The sequence below is a fragment of the Nuphar pumila genome, chromosome 6, assembly GCF_984573655.1.
Source record: "Nuphar pumila chromosome 6, dmNupPumi1.hap1.1, whole genome shotgun sequence".
In the NCBI taxonomy this organism is placed as follows: domain Eukaryota; kingdom Viridiplantae; phylum Streptophyta; class Magnoliopsida; order Nymphaeales; family Nymphaeaceae; genus Nuphar; species Nuphar pumila.
The window spans coordinates 102171726-102193778 of NC_143254.1; the positions used below are offsets into that span (position 1 = coordinate 102171726).

At 37.5% G+C, this 22053-nt stretch overlaps 1 protein-coding gene across 2 annotated transcripts in view; it reads right to left on the reverse strand.

Annotated features, from left to right (window-relative positions):
- Positions 1 to 12719, reverse strand: part of TAF5 (TBP-associated factor 5) — a 68297-nt gene extending 55578 nt beyond the window's left edge. The window contains exons 1-5 of one of the 2 annotated variants that reach the window (XM_090008528.1): positions 12290 to 12719; positions 12019 to 12100; positions 10166 to 10244; positions 9756 to 9853; positions 9603 to 9659 (exon numbers count right to left, since the gene is read on the reverse strand). In XM_090008528.1, coding sequence (XP_089864654.1) covers positions 9603 to 9659; positions 9756 to 9853; positions 10166 to 10244; positions 12019 to 12100; positions 12290 to 12444 — 471 coding nt within the window. In that variant the 5' untranslated portion in view covers positions 12445 to 12719. The remainder of the gene's footprint in view (positions 1 to 9602; positions 9660 to 9755; positions 9854 to 10165; positions 10245 to 12018; positions 12101 to 12289) is intronic. The other variant, XM_090008529.1, reaches the window with a different exon arrangement.
- Positions 12720 to 22053: the final 9334 nt, after the last annotated feature.

The following is a 22053-nucleotide window of genomic DNA, read 5'->3' on the forward strand; positions in this document are numbered from 1 at the left end:
TACGTAGATGATATTATTATCACAGGGAACTGCAGAGGTCATATTGAGGAAGTAAAGAAGTTATTAAATCAGAGATTCAAAATGAAGGATCTGGGAGATCTGCGGTATTTTCTTGGGGTGAAAGTTGATAAGACATGTGATACCCTTACTCTTACACAACACAAATACACAATGGATATTCTTAGTAGGGCAGGCATGAAAGATTGTAAACCATTAGCAACTCCCAGTATCATCCATCAGAAACTGAGTTCTAAAGGAGATTTATATGAGGATCCGACTAAGTATCACAGCATAGTTGGCATGCTGCAATACCTAACTTTTACTAGACCTGACATAGTGTATTCGGTTAATCAGGTATCTCAGTTTATTCATGAACCTCATACACTGCACATGGAGGCAGTTAAGTTAATACTACAGTATTTAAAAGGTATAGTTGGTGATGGCCTGGTGTACAGGAAAAGTGAATCAAATCAAGATGGCCATGAAATCATTATTTATGTTGATGCTGATTGGGCGGGTGACCCAGATGAACGACGGTCAATATCTGGTTATTGTAGTTTCATTGGGTCAAACATGGTGTCTTGGAGCAGTAGAAAGCAAAAGGTGGTTGCTAGGTCGAGTACAGAGGCTGAATATAGATCGATGGTTGCTGCTAGGGGTGGCAATCGGGTCGGGTTGGCGGGTTGGCGGGTCGGGTTGGCGGGTCGGGTTGGCGGGTCAGCATACCTCAACCCGAACCCGACCCGTTTATTAAACGGGTCAGCTGTGGCAAACACGAACCCGACCCGTTTAATAAACGGGTAACCCGACACGACCCGCCAACCCATTTAATAAATGGGTTGGGTCGGGTAAACGGGTTTTCAGGTTCGCGGGTCAGATTGGCGGGTCGGGTTGGCGGTTGACGGATCGGGTAGGCAGGTTGGCGGGTCGGGTTGACGGGTCGGGTTGGCGGGTTGACGGGTCGGGCAGACGGGTTGGTGGGTTGACCCACCCGCCTAACCCGTTTATTAAACGGGTCAGCCGGGTTGGCGGGTTGGCATACCCCCAACCCGAACCCAACCTGTTTAATAAACGGGTTACGCGGGTCGACCCGTTTATTAAACGGGTTGGCTTAAGCCCAACCCGAACCCGCCTAAGAGGCGGGTTGGCGGGTCGTGTCAGAAATTGCCACCCCTAGTTGCTGCCACTGCTGAGACTACATGGATAAGACATCTCCTAGCAGAGATGGGAGAACCGATTGCTCGATCACTTCTGATGTGTGATAATCAAAGTGCCATTAATATGTCTTTTAACCCCATCTATCACAGTCGAGCCAAGTGTAATGAAAAGAGGCGGAAGCACCAATAGAGCAAATGTCACTCTTAAAGAGTGACCACTAAAGCCAAGAATGCAAACACCAAATGTGCACACACAAAAACTCTCAAATATGGAAATGACTTAAAGTCATAAGTTGGATATTATTGAAGAAGAGAAGAGAGAGGGGTATAAACCCATACATTTAAGAGGGGAAGACCTCCTCTATTTATAGAGGAGGGAAGCACTAAAGGAACCACAAGGGGGGGGGGGGCTCCCTTGTAGTCGTTGGGAGCCCCAACGGTCAGAAATCTGACCGTTGGGGCCCCAACGACTACAAGTGTGGGGCCCCCTTGTGGTCATTTCAAAAAAGGAAAAATAAAGGAAAAAAGAAAAGGAAAAAGGGAAAAAGAGAAAAAAAATAAAAAAGAGAAAAATACATAAGTGGTTTTACAAGAATACCCCTATCGGGTATTTATCTAAATGAGAAATAATATATATATACATATATGTATATACATATACTTATATATATACGGATGTATATATATATAAGTATATATATATATATATATATATATATTTTAACACGCCCCCTCAAACTTTACGGGGAGAAGACCGAAAGTTTGCTAAGGAGGAACATAAATCGTAGAGTTGGAAGCGCTTTGGTGAAGAAGTCAGCCAGCTGATATTCTGAAGTAACATATGGTAACGAAATAGTCCATCTGAGATATTCGTCTCGAACATAATGGCAATCCATCTCGATATGCTTTGTCCGTTCATGAAAGGTGTGATTGCTGGCAATGTATATCGCACTTTTGTTGTCACAGCAGAGCTTGGTAGGAGTGGAAATGAGAACGCCCATGTCGGCAAGGAGACTTCTGAGCCATACGATTTCCATAGTTGTCATCGCCATAGCCCGATACTCAGCTTCAGTAGATGATAAGGAGACTTTCTGCTGCTTCTTACATCTCCACGAGATGAGAGATTCTCCTAAAAAAATACAAAGACCCGTAATTGATATACGATCATTGGGATTGCCTCTCCAGTCAGCATCAGTAAAAGCAGTCAATTCAAGAGATGAGGAAGAGGATAAAAAGAGTCCCTTTGAGATGGTATTTTTGATATATCGCACAATTCTCATTACGGCCGCCATATGAACTGTGGTAGGTGCGTGCTGAAACTGGCTTGCTGCATGAACCGCATGAGCTATGTCAGGACGGGTGATGGATAGATAAGTGAGGGATCCAATTAATTGACGGTAGGGAGTTGGATCTTCAAGAAGAACACCATCTTCAAGTCTAAGTTTTGCATTGATAACTTCTGGAGTCTCAACTTTCTTTTCGTCAGATATTCCTGATTTGGTACAAATTTCAGCAGCTAACTTCATCTGAGATAAGATGTATCCACGTTCGGAATAAGCCACTTCAATACCTAAGAAATATCGTAAATAACCAAGGTCAGACATATCAAAGGTATCTTTTAGCATAGACTTAACATCATTTACTCCCTTTTTGTCATTCCCAGTGATGATCATATCATCAACATACAACAGAAGCATAATAATGGAGTCACCTGTTCTCTTCACAAAAAGAGCAGTGTCAGTATAACAAGAAGAAAAGCCTAAATTTATTAATACGTTACTAAACCTATCATACCAAGCTTTAGGTGCTTGCTTAAGACCATATAAAGCCTTTTTTAATTTCAAAATTTTTCCATTTAAATTCATACCTGGAGGTGGTTCCATATACACTTCTTCATTTAAATTACCATTCAAAAAGGCATTTTTAACATCAAGTTGAAAAATTGGCCATTTTTTAACTGCGGCTATAGCAATAAGAGCTCGAACACTAGTCATTCGAGCAACGGGGGCAAAGGTTTCATCATAATCTACCCCATACTCTTGGGCATATCCTTTGGCTACCAACCTAGCCTTATATCTTTCCAATGAACCATCACTCTTAGTTTTCACTTTAAAAACCCATCTACATCCAATGGGTTTCTTGCCATTGGGAGGATCAATGATTTCCCAAGTTTGTGCCTTTTTGAGGGCATTAAGTTCAAGTTGCATAGCATCATTCCAATGAGCATATTGTTTAGCATCATTGTAATGAGATGGTTCATGAAAAGAGTGAAGAGCAAGAAGACATGCTCGAAAATTAGGCGAAAAAGAATCATAAGAAACAAACCTATTTGGTATTTTAGAAATTCGATTTGACCTTCTTTGAGAAGTCTCTTCGATGGACTCATTTTGGGAAAATCTTTCAAGGGCACAAGGAGGATTCCTTTCATTCCTTCTAGAGTAGACTTGTATTTGTCTTGAACCATTTTCTTCTAAGTTTTGATCATCGCTTGGATGTTCAACAAGATCTTCACCAAGGAATTCATTAGGATCAATATGATCATCTTTAGGCAATAAGTCAAATAAGAATGAATAATCGATATTTTCATTTGGTTGGGGCGAAAAACCACTTTCCTCTTCAAGGAATGTGACATCTTTAGAAATATAAAGTTTGTTTTTAAGTATGTCAAAACATCGATATCCTTTTTGTTTTTCGCCATATCCCAAAAAAATGCATTCAATAGCCCTAGGGGAGAGTTTATCATTCTTGTGGGTTAAAACAAAGCATTTGCATCCAAAAATTCTTAGTCTTTTATAATCGGGAGACATGTTGTAAAGTTTTTCAAAAGGAGAAAGATTTTTCAAGGAGGACGAAGGAGTTCTATTGATAAGATACGCAGAGGTTAGAACCGCCTCGGCCCAGAAAGATTTTGGAATGTCTCTTGAGATCAATAACGTTCTTGTAATCTCTATTATGTGTCTATGCTTTCTTTCCGCAAGGCCATTTTGTTGTAGAGTGTTGGGGCAAGAACGTTGGTGAAGAATTCCATTTTCTTTCAAATAGGTTTGAAAATCATTGGACATATATTCGCCTCCCGAATCGGATCTAAGAATAGATAGATTTCCCAAAAATTGGTTTTTGACCATTGCATGAAATTCTTTAAAGAAGGAAAAAACTTCGGATTTACGACTTAGGAAGTAAATCCATGTGAATCGAGTAAAATCATCAATAAATACCACGTAATACGAAAAACCACCTTTAGACAAAATAGGGGAAGGTCCCCACACATCGGAATGAATAAGTTCAAATGGCCGAGTGGTAAAGTAACTTCTTTGAGGAAATGGAATAGCTTTAGATTTCCCAAAAATGCAATCTTTACAAGTCATGTGATTGTCTTTACAAGTATTGTTCAAAAACGGAAAAAGAAACATTTTTACAAAATTTGGATGGCCAAGTCTCTCATGCCATATTCCAATACTTTTGTCATTTACAAGATTACATGATGGCTTAGATGGAAGAGTCAAAAAATCCATAAAATAGAGGTCACCCCTTCTATGGCCTTGCCCAATCAGCTTCCCTGACTGGAGATCCTGCACGGTGCAATCCTTGGGTGAGAAAGAGACTTGGCATCCATGATCGGTAATTTGAGATACGGAAAAAAGGTTTAAATTTATTTTAGGAACGATTTTTACTTTAGGAACAAAAAAGTTTTTAAAATTAAGAGATCCAATACTTTCAATTTTTAATGATGTACCATCGGCGGTTGAAACACAAGAAGATATAGGTTCGGAAAAAACGTTTGAAAGAGAATTTTTATGAGATGTCATATGAAAAGAAGCACCGGAATCTAGAATCCACATACCTGGAGGAGATGAAGAGTAGGCAATGGCGGCCCCGGATGTTGAAGGAGAAGCCTTAAGTAGATGTTGGAGAGCTTCGGAGATGTGATTTAGAGTTTCTTTGATATCTCCTTCTTTTGTGCAATCTTCCTTCTTTGGAGAATCTTCTCCAACGGCGGCAACTTTTCCTTTAAGCTTTGGGCAAACCGGTCTTATGTGCCCCGGTTCATTACAATAATGGCATATAATCCCCTTTCTAGGTCCATAGTTATTTTTGTTAAAGTGGGGAGGTCTATATGCTTTAACATTAGATCCGGGCCTAGTAACGGCCAAAACATCATCACTCTTAATGCTCAAACCAAGCCGAGTTTCTTCTTTACATATCTCGGCAAGGGCGTCTTCAATAGGTAGGGCTTTGCTTCTATGGAGAAGAGATGCCCTTACTTGTTCAAATTCTGGGCGAAGACCATGAAGGAATTGAAAAAAGTGCTCCTTTTCAATTTGTTCCCTTCTTAGCTCAATATCTTGAGGAGCAACCCACTTAGGCTCAAGAAGAGCAAGCTCATCCCAAAGGGGGGTTAGAGAGTTAAAATAGTCCCGGACACTCATGTCCATTTGTTTGGTAGAACGGATTTTCTCTTGACAAAAAAATTGCCGAGCAAGATCCTTTTGGGTATACATACCCTTAAGGAAAAACCAAGCCTCATTGGCCCTTCTAAATTTGGCAATATTAGCACAATTTTTAAGATCTACATTGTTCATGAACCATGCCAAAATTTTGGCATGGTTACTTTCCCAATCCTCAATTTTGGATTGATGTTCATTAATGGCTTTGATGCGCTCATCGCCATCTAAAGCCTTCTCAATCTCGTTTTCCATTTTGGTGAGAACAAGAGAGGGTTCGGGAGTAGTTCCCATAACAAAACCCCAAAGTTTCTTACCTCTTAGGTGATTTTCCATCGCGGAGGCCCACATGAGGTAGTTGGACCCATTTAGCTTAAAAGAAAGCTCCACTTTAGAGTCACGTTCCATCGGCACCAACTATTCTTCTCTTCTTCAAAAAACTTTGAGAGGCACGCATTCCAAGATGATAAAAGAGAAGCCCAATCACCAACCGAGCTCTGATACCATGTAATGAAAAGAGGCGGAAGCACCAATAGAGCAAATGTCACTCTTAAAGAGTGACCACTAAAGCCAAGAACACAAACACCAAATGTGCACACACAAAAACTCTCAAATATGGAAATGACTTAAAGTCATAAGTTGGATATTATTGAAGAAGAGAAGAGAGAGGGGTATAAACCCATACATTTAAGAGAGGAAGACCTCCTCTATTTATAGAGGAGGGAAGCACTAAAGGAACCACAAGGGGGGGGGCTCCCTTGAAGTCGTTGGGAGCCCCAACGACTACAAGTGTGGGGCCCCCTTGTGGTCATTTCAAAAAAGGAAAAATAAAGGAAAAAAGAAAAGGAAAAAGGGAAAAAGAGAAAAAAATAAAAAAGAGAAAAATACATAAGTGGTTTTACAAGAATACCCCTATCGGGTATTTATCTAAATGAGAAATAATATATATATACATATATGTATATACATATACTTATATATATACGGATGTATATATATAAGTATATATATATATATATTTTAACACCAAGTACATTGAGATAGATCAACATTTCGTCAGGAAAAAGGTTGAAGAAAAAGAGATTGAGCCTATGTTTGTGCGAACCGATGAGCAAGTTGCAGATATTTTCACCAAAGGGCTCACAAAGGACAAATTCTGGTTTCTGAAAAGCAAGTTGTTCATGGTTCAAGACAATGCACAACTTGAGGGAGGCTGAAAAGAAGTGACTGGACCCGACCTTTGTACTGGATCGAATCCAGATTCAAACATAGTGTTGTAATTCTTTTTGTTATTAAAGGGTATTTTTGTACCCTAAAAGTATGTATTAGTTAAATACTCATACCCTAATACAATGAAAACACGCTGAACACTTTAACGTGTTGTTTTTCTGCAGCCTCTTTCCCATTATCGTGTTTTCTCTTTTCTTGCACAGGTGAACCTGGAGATCATCGTATTTTAATAGTACTACCATAAGTTATTTCACACACACATATATCATATATCACCTAGGACCAACTTACGTTTAACTGCCTCAAGTATCAAACATTTAAGATAAATGCCCCAGATGATCACTTGAGTTACTATTGTGCACCTAACTCAAGTTAACTTTTGAAAATGACAGTTTTAACCAGGGTTACCGGAAGCGCCTAGCTAAAAGGGGAAGCACGCTTCCCCGAAGCGCGAAACGCTGCGCTTCCGAAGCGTGGGGGGAAGCGTCCCCCTTTTTTGGGAAGCGTGCTTTCCTTTAATGGGGGACGTGTTTCCCTTTAATGGAGGACGCACTTCCCTTTAATGGGAAGCACGCTTCCCATCACGCTTCCCCCTCGCTTCCCCCACGCTTCCCCTGTTTTTTCAATTTTTTGTATTTTTTATTTTTTATTTTTATTTTTTTCGCTTCCCCCTCGCTTCCGAGACGCTTCCTAGGTCGCTTCCAAGACGCTTCCTAGGTCGCTTCCGAGACACTTCCCGAATCGCTCCTAAGTGGTCCCACGCTTCCCCGCTTCCTAAAATTTTGAAAGTGCCTCGCTTCCCGCTCCCGCTTCCTGTATCGCTTCCCGCTCCCGCTTCCTCAACTGGCAACCATGGTTTTAACCTTTTTTCCCTTTAAATAAGTAAGAAGGTCAATTAAATAAAAGAAAGGGTTCAAACTGTCATGTTTAAGAGTTAACTTGAGTAAAGTGAATAAAAGGTAACTCAGGAAAGATGACACCCAGGTCATAAATCATTAATCAAACTCAAATTCCTAAGTGAAATTACTGACACCCACATTGAGGGGATACATGCTTTCAAACTCATTACTGGAAAAAAGAAACAAACATGAACAGACACATTTTTATTTGTTGAACCAAAACTACTCTCTCCCACCAAAAAAAAACTCAATGCAACAACAACAAAATTTTGATCCATGAATAATATGTAATACTACAATCTCCTCAAAGCAACTATGCCAAAGCTATGATAAAGTAATTAAGCAATGATGCCAAAGCCAATGCCCTAATCGCTCCCTTCCCGTTTTGAAAAGCATGCCTCAACCATTTATGATGCCCTAAGAGAGAACATCGTTTGGAGTCTTTTTACTATGATCCTCCGACTGAGAATAAGAAACCCTAGATGTGCTAGATATTGTCTATGGTCTTCATTTCCAATGTTGATCTAGTGGGAGGGAGTGAAATGTAGGGATATGAGAGAGAGAAGCCACACTAAGAGCAAATAATCAGTTCAAAAGGATAAAAAAGTAATTTTAAGTTTCAATCCAACTCTGCTATGGACAGGGAGTAACCCAGGCGGCTAACTGACCAATTTCTAAAAACATGAGGCAGTTAAACTTGAATTGGCTATATGTTAAATGCTCAGATGTAAATCATCCACACACACACAGATATGTATGTATGTATATCATTTCAAAGACGTGTAGAACATGCTCATACGCATCGGGTACAACCTATGTACCCGATGTGTATGAGCATGTTCTACTACACATGTTTTGAAAGTGATATACATACATACATGCATCCACAGACTAACAAACTACACTTAGGTCATTGCCAATCTAATGCATAGGACCAGGACAGTTGCAAGAATTGGTAGGAGCAAAGCCATCACTTATTAATATTCTAATATACCCATAGACGCCAATAACTTAACAACTGAATACGCATACCAATATATATTTACACACACACAAACAAACACACATGTGTGTGTGTGCATGCATCTAACACTCAAACACATAGAGATGTGCATACATATATACGTAATATATATCATGACAGTGATGATAGATATACAAGCAAAAGCAGAAGCACATGCATGCGTGTATACCGTTGTCACCAATATCGCCGATATATTGAAAATATCGCGATATGATAGGCTATTTCAAGGTAGCCGATAATATCAGGAATATATCGTGATAATTTCAAAATATCGCCAGAAGACAAACTATCATGATATTTTTGAGAATTTTTTTTATTTTAAGATTGCATTTCCTTTTTTTTTTCTTTTATATTTTAAAACCTTTCAAACATGTTTCTTTATATTTTTGGAAGAAAAATAATGCAAAACTTATTATTTTCTTAGGTTTTCTGTTGTTTTTTTTTCAAATTTTTAAACTCCCAAGATTTATCAACTTTTGAAAATCTATCCAAGAAATACCCTCGCCAAGAAATTACCTTTAACGATACAGGTGACTATGGTGTATACACACACATTATTGGCTATGCATCTTTTTCCACCTAGCATTCCTATGATCCCCCCCCCTACCTCCTCCTTCCCATTCGCATTCCCAATGCTTGCTGTTGATGCATGAAAAAATAACATTTGGAAGAGCAAAGCCTACTTGTAATGTACACCTTTTGGAACATTAAGAAGCTTTGATTCCACATACTGATATTTGACCTGCCCGTGATAAAAAATAAAGGGTACACCTTATTGATGGTCAGAATATGACCCAGTTGTTATGCATATTGCATACCACAGAAACTGCAAAATAACCTAGCTACACACCTGACAAATGTGTATATTGACTTTGCTGTGCCTCAAAGAACGAGCGAATTCATTTTCCTGAAAAAAAATTATCTCAAATAAAGTTATTTTCCCGTGTAATTGTTTAACATTGAATAATAAAGAATCATGCTGTAAAAATCATGTGTTTTATACCTCTAGATGTGATGGAGAGAGAATTCCTTCCAACTTTTTCAGATCCCGCAGGTGCATTATCTCATGGTCTTCACGAAAGCTATTGAAGAACTTTCGAGCTGTGAAAATGGATACCACATTATGAATAAATCCTCTCATTTTTTGAATAAACTTTATTCTCACATCTTTCCCTCTGTTTTGCTTGAAAGGAGAGGAGAGGGAAAAGGTAAACGGCATCTCAGTTGTAAAAAAATATACAATTTGGAATCAAAGAAATAACAGAATTTATTTTAGAATTTTACTTGTGCTATAGGATAAAACATGAAAAAACTGTTGCAAGCCACAGATAGACATATGCCTTTGTTTTCCTTTTCTGACAACCAACCAGGGGAGCAACAGGTAGCATCTTCCAAAGAGATTAAAAAAAATACCTTCCTGACTATGCCCTTTTGCAACAAGATCAATGTAACAATGGATGAAAACTGGATAGAGTACACGAAGCAGTTCATGCTGCACAATATAAATTAGAGTCATGCCTGATAAACCAGTCTGAGAACAGGCATCTAGAATATAAAGCAGAATACAATTGAACATGTTAACTAGCATTTGCTCATGCCAGACCACTATAACAGAGAGCAGGAGATGACTTCTCAATTTCAAACTTTGTGCTGGTGAGGCAAATAGCTAGAGAAGCTCATTTGCAAACCAAAAGGAAAAAAATGGTTTCAGTTGAAAAAAAAATAGTTTTTGTTGTTTTCCTGAGATTATAGAAAAATGAAACAATAAGAATGATAAAAGAGGAAACACCAGTAAACAGACATCAATGAGAAAATAATCAATTACTAATGCATTACAGAAATTGTAAATTCCATGCTCGAGCCTAGAATGTAGGATCCTATCCAGCCATCATCTTTGTCAGACTTTGCTATCGCCATGCATGTTCTGATGCCCTTACGATTATAAATAATTGTGGAATAGTGCAGGGTACTAGAAGAACCTATGTGAAAACCAGGTAGTGCCTTAGCTTAGATATCAAGACAAAAGTCTATGCTTGGTCACAACTTAAAACAAGGTAACAATAGTCGTTTCTAAGTCTAATCATCCAACTACATGTATGAAATATATCCATTGCCAAAATGGATATGAAACATATTCCTCCATGCTTGTGCCCAGTAAAAAACCTTATCGCAAGTAAAGAAGAGAATAAGGCTAAAGTAAAAATGACCTGACTAAGCAATATTGTGAACCAGCTAGGGAGAGATCGATGAAGTATCTTTTTGTAAAGTGATCAAGGAAAGCCACAGATGCCAACTTCAAATCAGAGAAAGTTCTCAAGTATATGAGAAAACAAAGGATAGGACTCAGAATAAAATGTTACAAAATTTACTTAGAAAGTAGTCCAGTATTAAGGTGTTTAGACTTTAGGGTTAGAGTTTATAAAATTAAAATATTAGAACATCAGATAATATGCTTTTAGATTGGCTTACGGTTATGTAATAGTTGTTCCATTTGTCTATCAACTGAATGTGTTTTATATATTGTAAACTACGACCCTTCAGGTCATGTTGAATGCCACAATTACGTTTTAGCTAATTATAATTGCATTATTTTACTCTATTGTATTACCCGCATTATTTAGCTTCATTCAACAGCAATGTTGTGTAATTTCTTTCAAAAAATTTAACTTGTTAAGTTCGTATTACAAGAATTTATGATTTTTACATTGCGTTATTATGACATAGTACCACTTTCTGGCAATTATGATATTACATTGCGTTATGATATTACGCTCTGTACACATTTCACTTGATCTTAGCCAAAAGGCTGAGAAAGGTATCTATTCAAATTTCACACACATAAGCAAGGAGAAATCCATACTTTGGGCACAATCACATAATCAAATGGCTAACAGTAGAATTTCGCCATACTGGCATTGCGGAGTAGGGATGGTATTCTTCTCTCACCAATGCAATCCGTTTATATAATCATTCAACTTGCTTCTCATACTACCTAGGGTGCCTCTCTGTCCTGTCAGTCCTTGATATCTTTCAAATAAAACACCCTCCTCTAGACTTTCAAAACAAAATAAAAAAGAAAGCAGCAGGAGATGAACAAGTCCATTTTTTCCGCAGGCAAAATGGGAAATGATCTCTTCGTTTGCACCATACAAAAACCAAAAAGTTCAACGGGATTGCGTTCACTTCGTAACAGAACACCAGGAAAGACATCCAACTATGATAACAAAGAATCTCTATGCGAAGCGTTAGAGTCCGAAAGACGAAACCTTGTACAAATCCAACGAGCTATACGTCCACGACCTCAGCCTGCTGTACCATTCCTGATATCGAGCTGGGATGCTCACTGTTCTGAAAGGAAGAGAAAAAAAACACAAACAAAGAAGAGCGTTTGGGAGCTGTACGGCTCAGTAGACCGAAAAGCAAGAATTGGTTCGCAAACGGGAAAGCAGAAGAACATCTGGCTAGATTGCTAAAAAACTAACGATGCGGATAATTAAACAGAAGGGAAATCCAGAGAGAAGACAGTCGTCAGTTTACTCGGAGAAAGAGAGGATCTGCTTGGCGATGTCAGGGTCGGTCTTGGAGGAGGAAAGGCTCTTGCTCTGCTCCTCCTGCAGCGCTAGCTCGGTTTGGCGGAAGCCCTTCTTCTTGAGGTACGCGATCACTGCCTTCTCGATCTCTTCCTCCTCCATCTGGAAAAAAGGATGAGAGGGATTTCCTGATCTCTCTCTCTCTCTCTCTCTCTCTCTCTCTCTCTGGCACCCTTTTCTTTTCTAGGGTTTCCCTTTCCTTCTTATTCTTCTTCTTCTTTCCTGGGGCTTTGGTGCTTCAGAGAGTGTCGGGGAGGGTGTGGTGATCGGAGCAGGAAAGAGCAACCATCGGATGGGATTGGGAAGCAGAGAACGGAAAGGGTGGTCGAGTCGTGTGGCTCCCGAGACACGACACAGGGTTTTGAAAGAGGAAAGCCAATTTATCCGAAGCGCACCCGCCTCATTTTCACGCTTCCCCTTCACGGGTCGGGTATGACCCGATACCGACTCGTAACGTATCTGGTAGGATCCGAGTATATCGTAATAAAGAAAGAGGTCCGGCTGACAACCCGGGTCAGACCCATAGGGTATTGGAGCTGGTTGTGGTGTACGAAATTTCATACCCGACCTCGGTCTGAGTAAAGTTTTAATTAAGGTGCAAATATTTATAACTTAAGAAAAAATTTTATTTTGTCAGGTACGGATCGGGCATGGCTTGTGTATAAGGACCCGGGTTTGGTTTTTTCTAGGATAGGTTCTGGCAAACCCAGATCTAGATTTGGTGCCATCACCTTAGAATCAAATCAGGATCTGAACCCACTCAAACTCAATGAAAGTCCAACCCATTGGCACCCTCAATGAGACTTGGCCTTTGACTCCACAATGCTTCTGTTGGCACCGATTTGCATTTTAAAAAGCTCAAAAGTCAACAAAACCACGTGGCATTCATCCAAAATGCAAACAGACGGCCACGATGTCCGCATGAGCAAAAATGCTCATTTTCAGAATGACCTGATCTGCTTCCCAATAGACGGACGAATAGTCGATTCCATTTCTTAGGCTGTGTTTGGGAGCTTTGCATTAACATGGACACATCATTTTCATGTGTTTGATGAAAATATGGTTTTGGCAAAAGATATGTCTTTTTTTTTATTTATAACCTGCAGAAACCACACTTGGCACGAATACCTGGTTGCGTTGAATCAACCTGCCATACTTATTGTCATCGTGCTGGCAGTGTAAAACTCCGAGGCTAGGACTCCTGCTCGAAGCCTATGTTACACGTTGGCTTATGCAGAGGAGTGATGTTCATAAAAATCGAACCTTCACTGTCCATCTAGCAACGAAGGCCCCAACCCACTATGCCAACTATAACACCCCAAAATTTTTAAAATCATGGATTTTTTTTTTCAAATGGTTTTAGAAATCGCAATGAAAATTCAAAACGGGATAAAAGCTTTGACGTATTAGAGATCCATCATATCATTTACAAATAAATTTAAAATTTTAACATTCATATTTAATAAATATCCATTACAAAATTTAAATTAATAATATCAAAATCCTTAAACAAATATAAATGTTCACAATCGAAAATACTAGCAAAAAGAAAAAATATTTGTCTCGGTTCCTGCTGTAACCTCCCGTCATCGCATGGTCCTCTATTCACTACCTGAAAATATTTTAATAATAGAGTCAAACTTAACAAGTCATCGATAGAAAAATGTTATTGAATACATACAAGAGCATATTTCAATACTCACACGTGCAAATATCAATTAATACATTAAGAATACATATAATGCAATGTTTTACAAGATTTTCAATCATTCACACTTGCATAACTCTTTCAATAAGAAGCAATCACATATTTATAAACATTTAAACATGCATGAGCAATTAACAATGCATGCACTTACCATTGTAGAATTCAAATTATATGCATGAGTGACTTTAACATTTTTAATTAGTTTTTTCTCTTTAAATGATGCATGTCATGCTTATCTGCAGTCAATTCAGATTTAAGTTATTAATCCTATGAGTACTAACATAGGCAGTAACCTGGATCAAGGTCATGGCACAGACAGTATTTTTATACAATTATGGCTTTAACATTTTTAACTTTAACACTTATTTATCAATATGCAATGATCATAAACAATTCAAGCATTCATATTCAATTATAATTTGTATTTATTTCGTTCAATTCAATAGCAAATGATGACAAAAGCCAAGTAATACATAGGCATTTTACTCAGTTTGTGCATCAAATTGGACACTCAATCCCTAAATAAATATTTCTTTAATAGTATATATGCAACATTATTTAATTCACATAAAAACATATTTGAATGCCTTACAAAATATCCCATATATTACTAACTGAGTCCTTAGACAGATTGGGATCCATCATACCCCTAATTTGTCTCACTATTATAGAGTTGTGTATAATCTGCAATTAAAGTTGAAATTTTTATAAATTATAGAAAATTACATCAGCATTTTGATGCTACAAATTGTTCATAAAAATTTCTCTGTATGAGGGAGATACGGCCAGTTTAGTGCATGCTTGTACTTTTCTGTTTCGAATACCACAATTCAATACTCAATCTGAGAACAAAACCCAAACTTTTACAGATTGTGTAAAATTTTGTTAGCTTTCCAATATAGCAAACCGTTCATAAAAACTTCTCTAAACGAGGAAGATACGCATGATTTGTCAGTCGGGTGTTAGGCAAAAAATATAAAATAGCGGAAAACATGCATTCGAGTAAGCATAAATAATTCACCTGAATTCATATTTTTGAATTTTTTTAACAATAGTGCATCAAAGATTATTTCAAAAATCTTAATTCATGATATTATATATTTCTTTATAGACAAATCCCATTTCCACAACCATTAGGCTAGGATATTGATCCATCCTCTCAAAAACTATTTCTTCAGAAAAGTTTTCAGTATTTTTCTCAGATTCATGTATAGATTTATATATCTTTTTAGCAACAATAGCAAAATTTCAATTAACAACATACAACATGAATAAGAATATTAAATCAAGCAATCTAATTTTTTCACAAAAAATCAATTATATGTTACCCTATTATATTTCGAAATTGATTTTTATTTTTAAAAAATCCATCACACGATTTGCATCAAAACTTATATTTTCAATACAAAAAAATTTTTTTGTAGGTATTGAACCGACTTCCCTCTAGAAAATTAGATCAATCCCTTCTTCATTAATATATTTTAAGGTTTATGAAGGGCTTTCATTTAAAACCCTCGATACTTCGAATTTGGGCTAATCAGCTATGCTTGATTTGCTCATATTCGAACACGATGCACACCCTATATTATTATTTTTTTTATTAAAACTTAAAACCAAATCCTTCCTCACACGTATATGCATGTGTACACCTCTAATTCTGAGTGTATACACACATATTAGTTTTATAACTCAATTTTAATTAAGATCCATAAAAAATTGATTAAGCAAAACTAATTTTTAAGAGAGTTTTTCTTCATAAAACCTTTTCTACTCTAGATTTGACAAATTCGATGTTGAATCCTCACATGAGAGGTTCGGTACAGGATACATCTAATTAGAATTTAGAATAAACTCATGCATACGAGTTTCGATCTATGTGTAGAGAATAAAAACCCCTATCTTTTTCAAAAAAAAATGCCTCTAGTCAAAAAACTGGATTTTTCTATCGAATTGGTTCCTCCGCTTCATGTGGTGGCTGCAGCTCGATGCTCAGTCCCCTCCAATGTGTGTGGGTACTCCTCTTAGTTGTGTGAAAGAGAAAAAACAAAAAAAAAAAGAAGAAGAAAGAGAATAGGGAGAGAGAACAAAAATCCAAAATGGACAGAATAGGCAGAAGCGTGAGCCCCTCCTCTCTTTTTATAATACATGGGGCTAGATCAAGAGGCTGGAGCAAATCCCAGCCCTTGATCTAGATCCACCTTTCTTTTATTTCTTTTATATAATTTTTCATAAATTTTCCTAATCAATTTTTATTTGCCATGTATTTTTTTTTACCTAGTTAGCTTAGGTTATTATTTCATATAATGTTCTAAGATGTACATTATATGAAGTATAGCCCTCGTAAGTTGGATGTCACCCACTTATGGTTTTTTTTTTCAATTTTCCAATTTTGTCAAACTTGCTAGCTTGTCGAGCGCAAGTTTGACTTGGTCTATTATTTACTTATTTTATTTTTCTTTCCTTCCTCTTTTCTTTCCTTATTTTTCTTTTTTTTTCTTAGCCAACCAGCCCATCCTAGAATCTTTTAGGATGGGATGGCTCTCCACTTGGGAGAGTCTCCCCTCTTGATTTCGCAAGTTTTGACTTTTTGTTCTTAAAAATGGGTTTTGGTAACTTTTAAAAAAATGTTTTCAATTTCAAATTTTAAATTGAATTTTCAATTAAATCTTGAGGTGCCATATAGGATGGGCTCCATTGGGGACAACCCACCTATGGACCTCTACTCTTTTATGGATTTTGGTTAAATCTAATTTTTCATTCCATTGTTTTTTTGCTTTATTAATTGATTTTATTTAATATTTTGGATTTCAGAATTTTTAAAGTTACATTTCAAATTTAAATAAAATGACTCTACATATAATCCAAATTATTTTAAATGCATATGAAATTCTTTTAAAGACTAATTTATCTCAATTATCTAAATTCTTTTTTAAAAATATCACTTTCACTAAAATGAATTTCAAAAGTGATTTTCACTAGGGTCGGTAGGATAGAGTCATTTTAAGAATTTTTTTTCTAAGATCTAATCTATTTATATTTTATAACACTTATTATCATCATCCAATTATCATTTATAGGAATACTCATGAAAATTTTACGATAATTTCATAAAAAATCACAGGCATTACATCCACCCCCCCTTAAAAAAAAATCATCTTCAAAATTTGGCTAAAGTTACATATTGAATAGGCTTGGATATTTTGCTCATTTACACTTTTGGCTCCCATGTACATTCTTTGAGTCCATCATGTTGCCATCATACATTCACTAAAGGAATCATCTTGTTTTACAATACTTGGTCTTGTCGGTCCAAAATCTCTATCGGACGCTCCTCGATCATGAGATCCTTTTGTACTTCTACCTTATCGTATTGGATAATATGTGTTGGGTCTGATACATATTTCCTCAACATCGATACATGAAATACATCATGGATGTTTGAGAATTCGAGCAGGAGTGCCCGTCTATAAGTTGTGCCTCCAATCTTCTCGAGGATGAGGAAATGTCCTATATACCTTGGACTTAGCTTACCCTTTTTGCCAAATTGAAACACACTCTTGGTTGGCGAAACTTTAACAAATACATGATCATTGACGTCAAATGTGACTTCATGATGCTTTTGATCTACAAAGCTTTTCTGACAGCTCTGAGCGGTCAGAAGTCTCTTTCGTATCAACTGCACTTGGTCGGTGTAGTGCTGCAGGACTATTGATGACTCGATAGCTCGATTACCAACCTCACTCCAACATATAGGAGACCTATAATGTCGCCCATATAAAGCCTTGTATGGAGCTATACTGATGCTCGAATGATAACTATTATTATAGGCAAACTCGACTAGCTTCAAATGTTTACTCCAATTGCCTTTACATTCCAATGCACAAGTACACAACATATCTTCTAGCATTTGTATCATCCTCTCTGACTTGTCTGAGGGTGAAAAGAGGTGATAAACTTAAGGTGTGTCCTCAAAGCTCTCTGAAGTTGTTTCCAAAACTTAGACGTAAATCTCGGATCCTTGTTCGAAATGATCAAAATAAGTACTCCATGCAACCTAACAATCTCATCCATATACAAGTTTGCTAGACTCTCTAGAGTCTGATTCACCCTGGTTAGTGAGAAGTGCACCAACTTCGTAAGGCAATCTACTATGACCCAAATAATGTTGTACTGTTGTCATGTCCTGGGCAGACCTACCGCAAAATCCATGGTAATGTCTTCTTACTTCTATTGAGGTATCTTGATCATCTGTAGTGTTTCACTAGGTCTCTAATGTTCTATCTTAATCTACTTGCGTACTAAGCATCTCAACACATACTCTACGACATCTCTTTTCACGTTATTTCACTAGTAGTTCTCTGCATATCCGTATACATCTTGGTGCAACCTGGACGTATAATATACTTAGATCTATGCACCTCGTCAAGTAATTCTCTATGTAGTTGTTGATCCTTTGGCACCCATAGTCTCTAATTGTACCAGATGCTACAAGCTTTCTCTAGATATAGAGTTGACTCATCTTGCTTGCATGCTACAACCATCTTTGCGAAGCTTGGGTCATCCTTCTGCTAAGCAATAATTCAATCTATGAGTTTGGTTCGTATAGCTAGGCTTGTGATTTGAATGTGACCTGAATCTGTGTCAAAAGGTCTCCAATCAATCAGGTCCTTGAGTAATCTCCACTCATTGTTGATCATGCTTGCAAGTTTTTTAGCTTTTCTACTCAATGCGTCGACCACTACATTGGCTTTCTCTAGGTGGTAGGATATGGAAAAGTTATAATACTTTAATAACTCTAACCATCACCTCTATCTCATATTTATATATTTTTTGTGAGAAAATATACTTGAGACTTTTATGATCAGAGAAAACCTTGAACTGCTTCCCGTACAAGTAGTGTCGCAGCACCTTAAGTGCAAAAACTACAACTGCTAGTTTCAAATCATGCATAGGATAATTTCGTTCATGCACTTTCAATTGGCGAGAAGCATATGCTATGACCTTGCTATGTTGCATTCATATGTAACCAAGTCCTTTACCTAATATATCACTATAGACCATAAATTCTCCATAGTTTGAAGGTAGGGTAAGCACTGAGGTGAAGTAAGCATCCTCTTTATCTCTCGAAAGCTTTCTTCGCACTGCTGAGTCCATACAAACTTTATCCTCTTGCGAAGTAGCTTGGTCATTGGTGTCACTATCTTAGAGAAGTCTTGAATAAATCTTCTATAATATCCCACAATACTAAGAAAACTGTGGATATCTGACATGCTCTTAGGTTGTTTCTAGTCTAAGACTGCTTTCACCTAATATAATTCCAAAAACATAAGATTTAAACAAGTTAGGCTAAAAATTCTAAAGAGGATTTTCCTCAAAGCATATTTATCGAGGTGAATTTACCATAACAGGGTCTACTGACACCCCATCTTTTGAGATCACATGTCCCAAAAACATCATCTGCTTCAACCAAAATTCACACTTAAAATTTTTTGCATACAATTGATGTTGTATAAGTATCTCAAGAATAATCCTTAGGTATTCTCTGTGATCTTCCTCACTTTCTAAATAAATCAAAATCTCGTCAATGAAGACTATCATGAACAAATCCAGATAAGGTTGAAAAATCTTGTTAATCAAGCCCATGAATGCCACCAGTGCATTGGTTAGCCCAAAAGGCATCACCAAAAACTCATAGTGACCATACCACATCTTGAATGGTGTTTTCTGTACATATGAATCCTTGATCCTCGATTGGTGATATCTAGATCAGAGATTTATCTTTGAGAAAAACTTGACATCCTAAAGTTGATCAAACAAATGATCGATTCTTGAAAGAAAATATTTATTATTGACCGTTACCTGGTTCAACATGCGATAATCAATGCACAAGCACATTGACTCATCCTTCTTCTTAACGAACAACACTGGAGCACCTAAGAGCATGCGATAAGGAACAAACACTTCATCAACTCTTGAAGTTGCTTCTTTAATTCTTCCAATGTTGTAGGAGTCATGCGATAAGGAGCTCTAGAGATTGGGGTTGTATCAGGCATCAACTCTATAGCAAAATCAATCTCCCTTGTAGGTGGCAGGCCTAACAAGTTTTCAGAAAACAAATTTGCTAATTCGCAAACCACTTTCAGGTCCTTCATCGAGGTCGTGTTTGGTTCTACCAATGAAACACTGGCTAAGAAGGCCTCACAACCTTTCTCCATACAACGTTGGGCCTTCAATGCTGAGACCATTCTCCTTTACTCTCTCTCTTGCTAGCCTTGCACTCAAGTACAGGCTGATCGGGACGATAAAAATGGATTCATCGTTCATGACACACCATATAAGCATAGTGTTCGTATATCCAATCCATACAAAAAATTACATCAAACACAATTATATCTAGTATGATTAGGTTGGCAGAGAGGTTCTGCCTTGAAATAATCACCTCCATGTCTGGTAAGTAAGTGCGAGTGATGGATATACTACTCAAGGGTGTGATAATTTCCAAAACATATCCCAAAGTAACAAGAGTCATATCAATCAGTTTTGCAAACTGTGTGGATACAAAAGAATGTGTAGCACCTGTATCAAACAATACTCTAGCATCAAATTTGGCAATGAAAATTATACCTTTGATGACATCAGCATCCTCTTGCAACTCCTCTACAAAAGTTGGGTAAACCCTACTACTATTACTGGGGCAGTTACAGTCACTGCAACTGCTACCCATGTGGTGCGATGTTTGATCCTTCCTCTACCAATCTTCTAGGGAATTTCTGATTGACATGTCCCATCTCCCCATAACGCAGACAAGCTCATATAAGACTATAGCAGACTCTCGTATGTGTCTTCTTGCAAACAGAACACACCATAATAGTCTGTTATGGGCAAGTAGTTCTACTCTGTTGCACCGTGCCCTAATTCGCAGACAGTTTTCTACTAGATTCGGCTGTGGGTCTCTGGGTCTTGTTTCCATTACCTTTTGACCTATCAAAATGCCTAGGTTGAGTCTTCTTGGAAGACTCCCAATCCTGTTGCGATGCATAAATAATCATTACTATTTGTTGGGGTTATCTTTGGGTTATAAAAAGAATTTAATTTGTTTTTTTTCACCCAAAGTACCGTAGCCATCTCAATGGCTCGGTGGAGGTTCTGGGGTCGACTCATCAGAACTCAAGTCCTCATCCCATCTCGCAGCCCGTGCACATATTTTTTTTGCATGAGCCTCATCAGCAATATAGGTGTTTGGGTAGTACTTTTCTAAATGTCGAAATTGAGTAGTGTACTTAGCTACCTTCATGCTGCCCTCATGGAGATCCAAGAACTTTTGCATCTTGTGATCTTTCGAGAACTAAGGGAAGTAGGTGTCTAAGAACACCTCAAAAAATTGCGCTCAAGTAAGCGCTTACCGCAACACTGGTGTATAGCGTACCTCTCACACCATCTTCTACCAACTCTTGGTGTCGCTTTGAAGTCGGTAGATAGCAAAGGAAACCTGCCTCTTTGCGGGAACCTCGAGGATGTCAAAGATCTCACCTATGGCACAGATCCACAACTCGACTGCATCACAGTTCTCCTTCCTAGTAAAGGTTGGGTGTAACACCGCTAAAATTTAAACCTTAATTATTATTCAAATATTAAAATTTTGCGACAAATATTTTTTTTTTATAAATATAAGTAAATAAGATCTTATAATGCGGAAATAATTTTAAAAAATGGTTAAGACTTTGGGTGGGGTTACACTAAAAATAACAATCAAATCAAAATGTACAGGATATACACATTTTAAACCACGTATAATATAAGACTAAAATATAAAGAGTTTTAATTTCATTTCAAATTAGAGTATAAAAAAAATAGTCCAGTCCCTATATGATCAAGTACTCAAAATGAAAAGATCATGTCTACCAAGATCGCAAGGTAAGAGTGGACCCTCAAGGATACAACTCGACTAGTCCTTCGCTCCAACTACTTATCATACTTTACCTGCATTACTTGTCCACTATAAA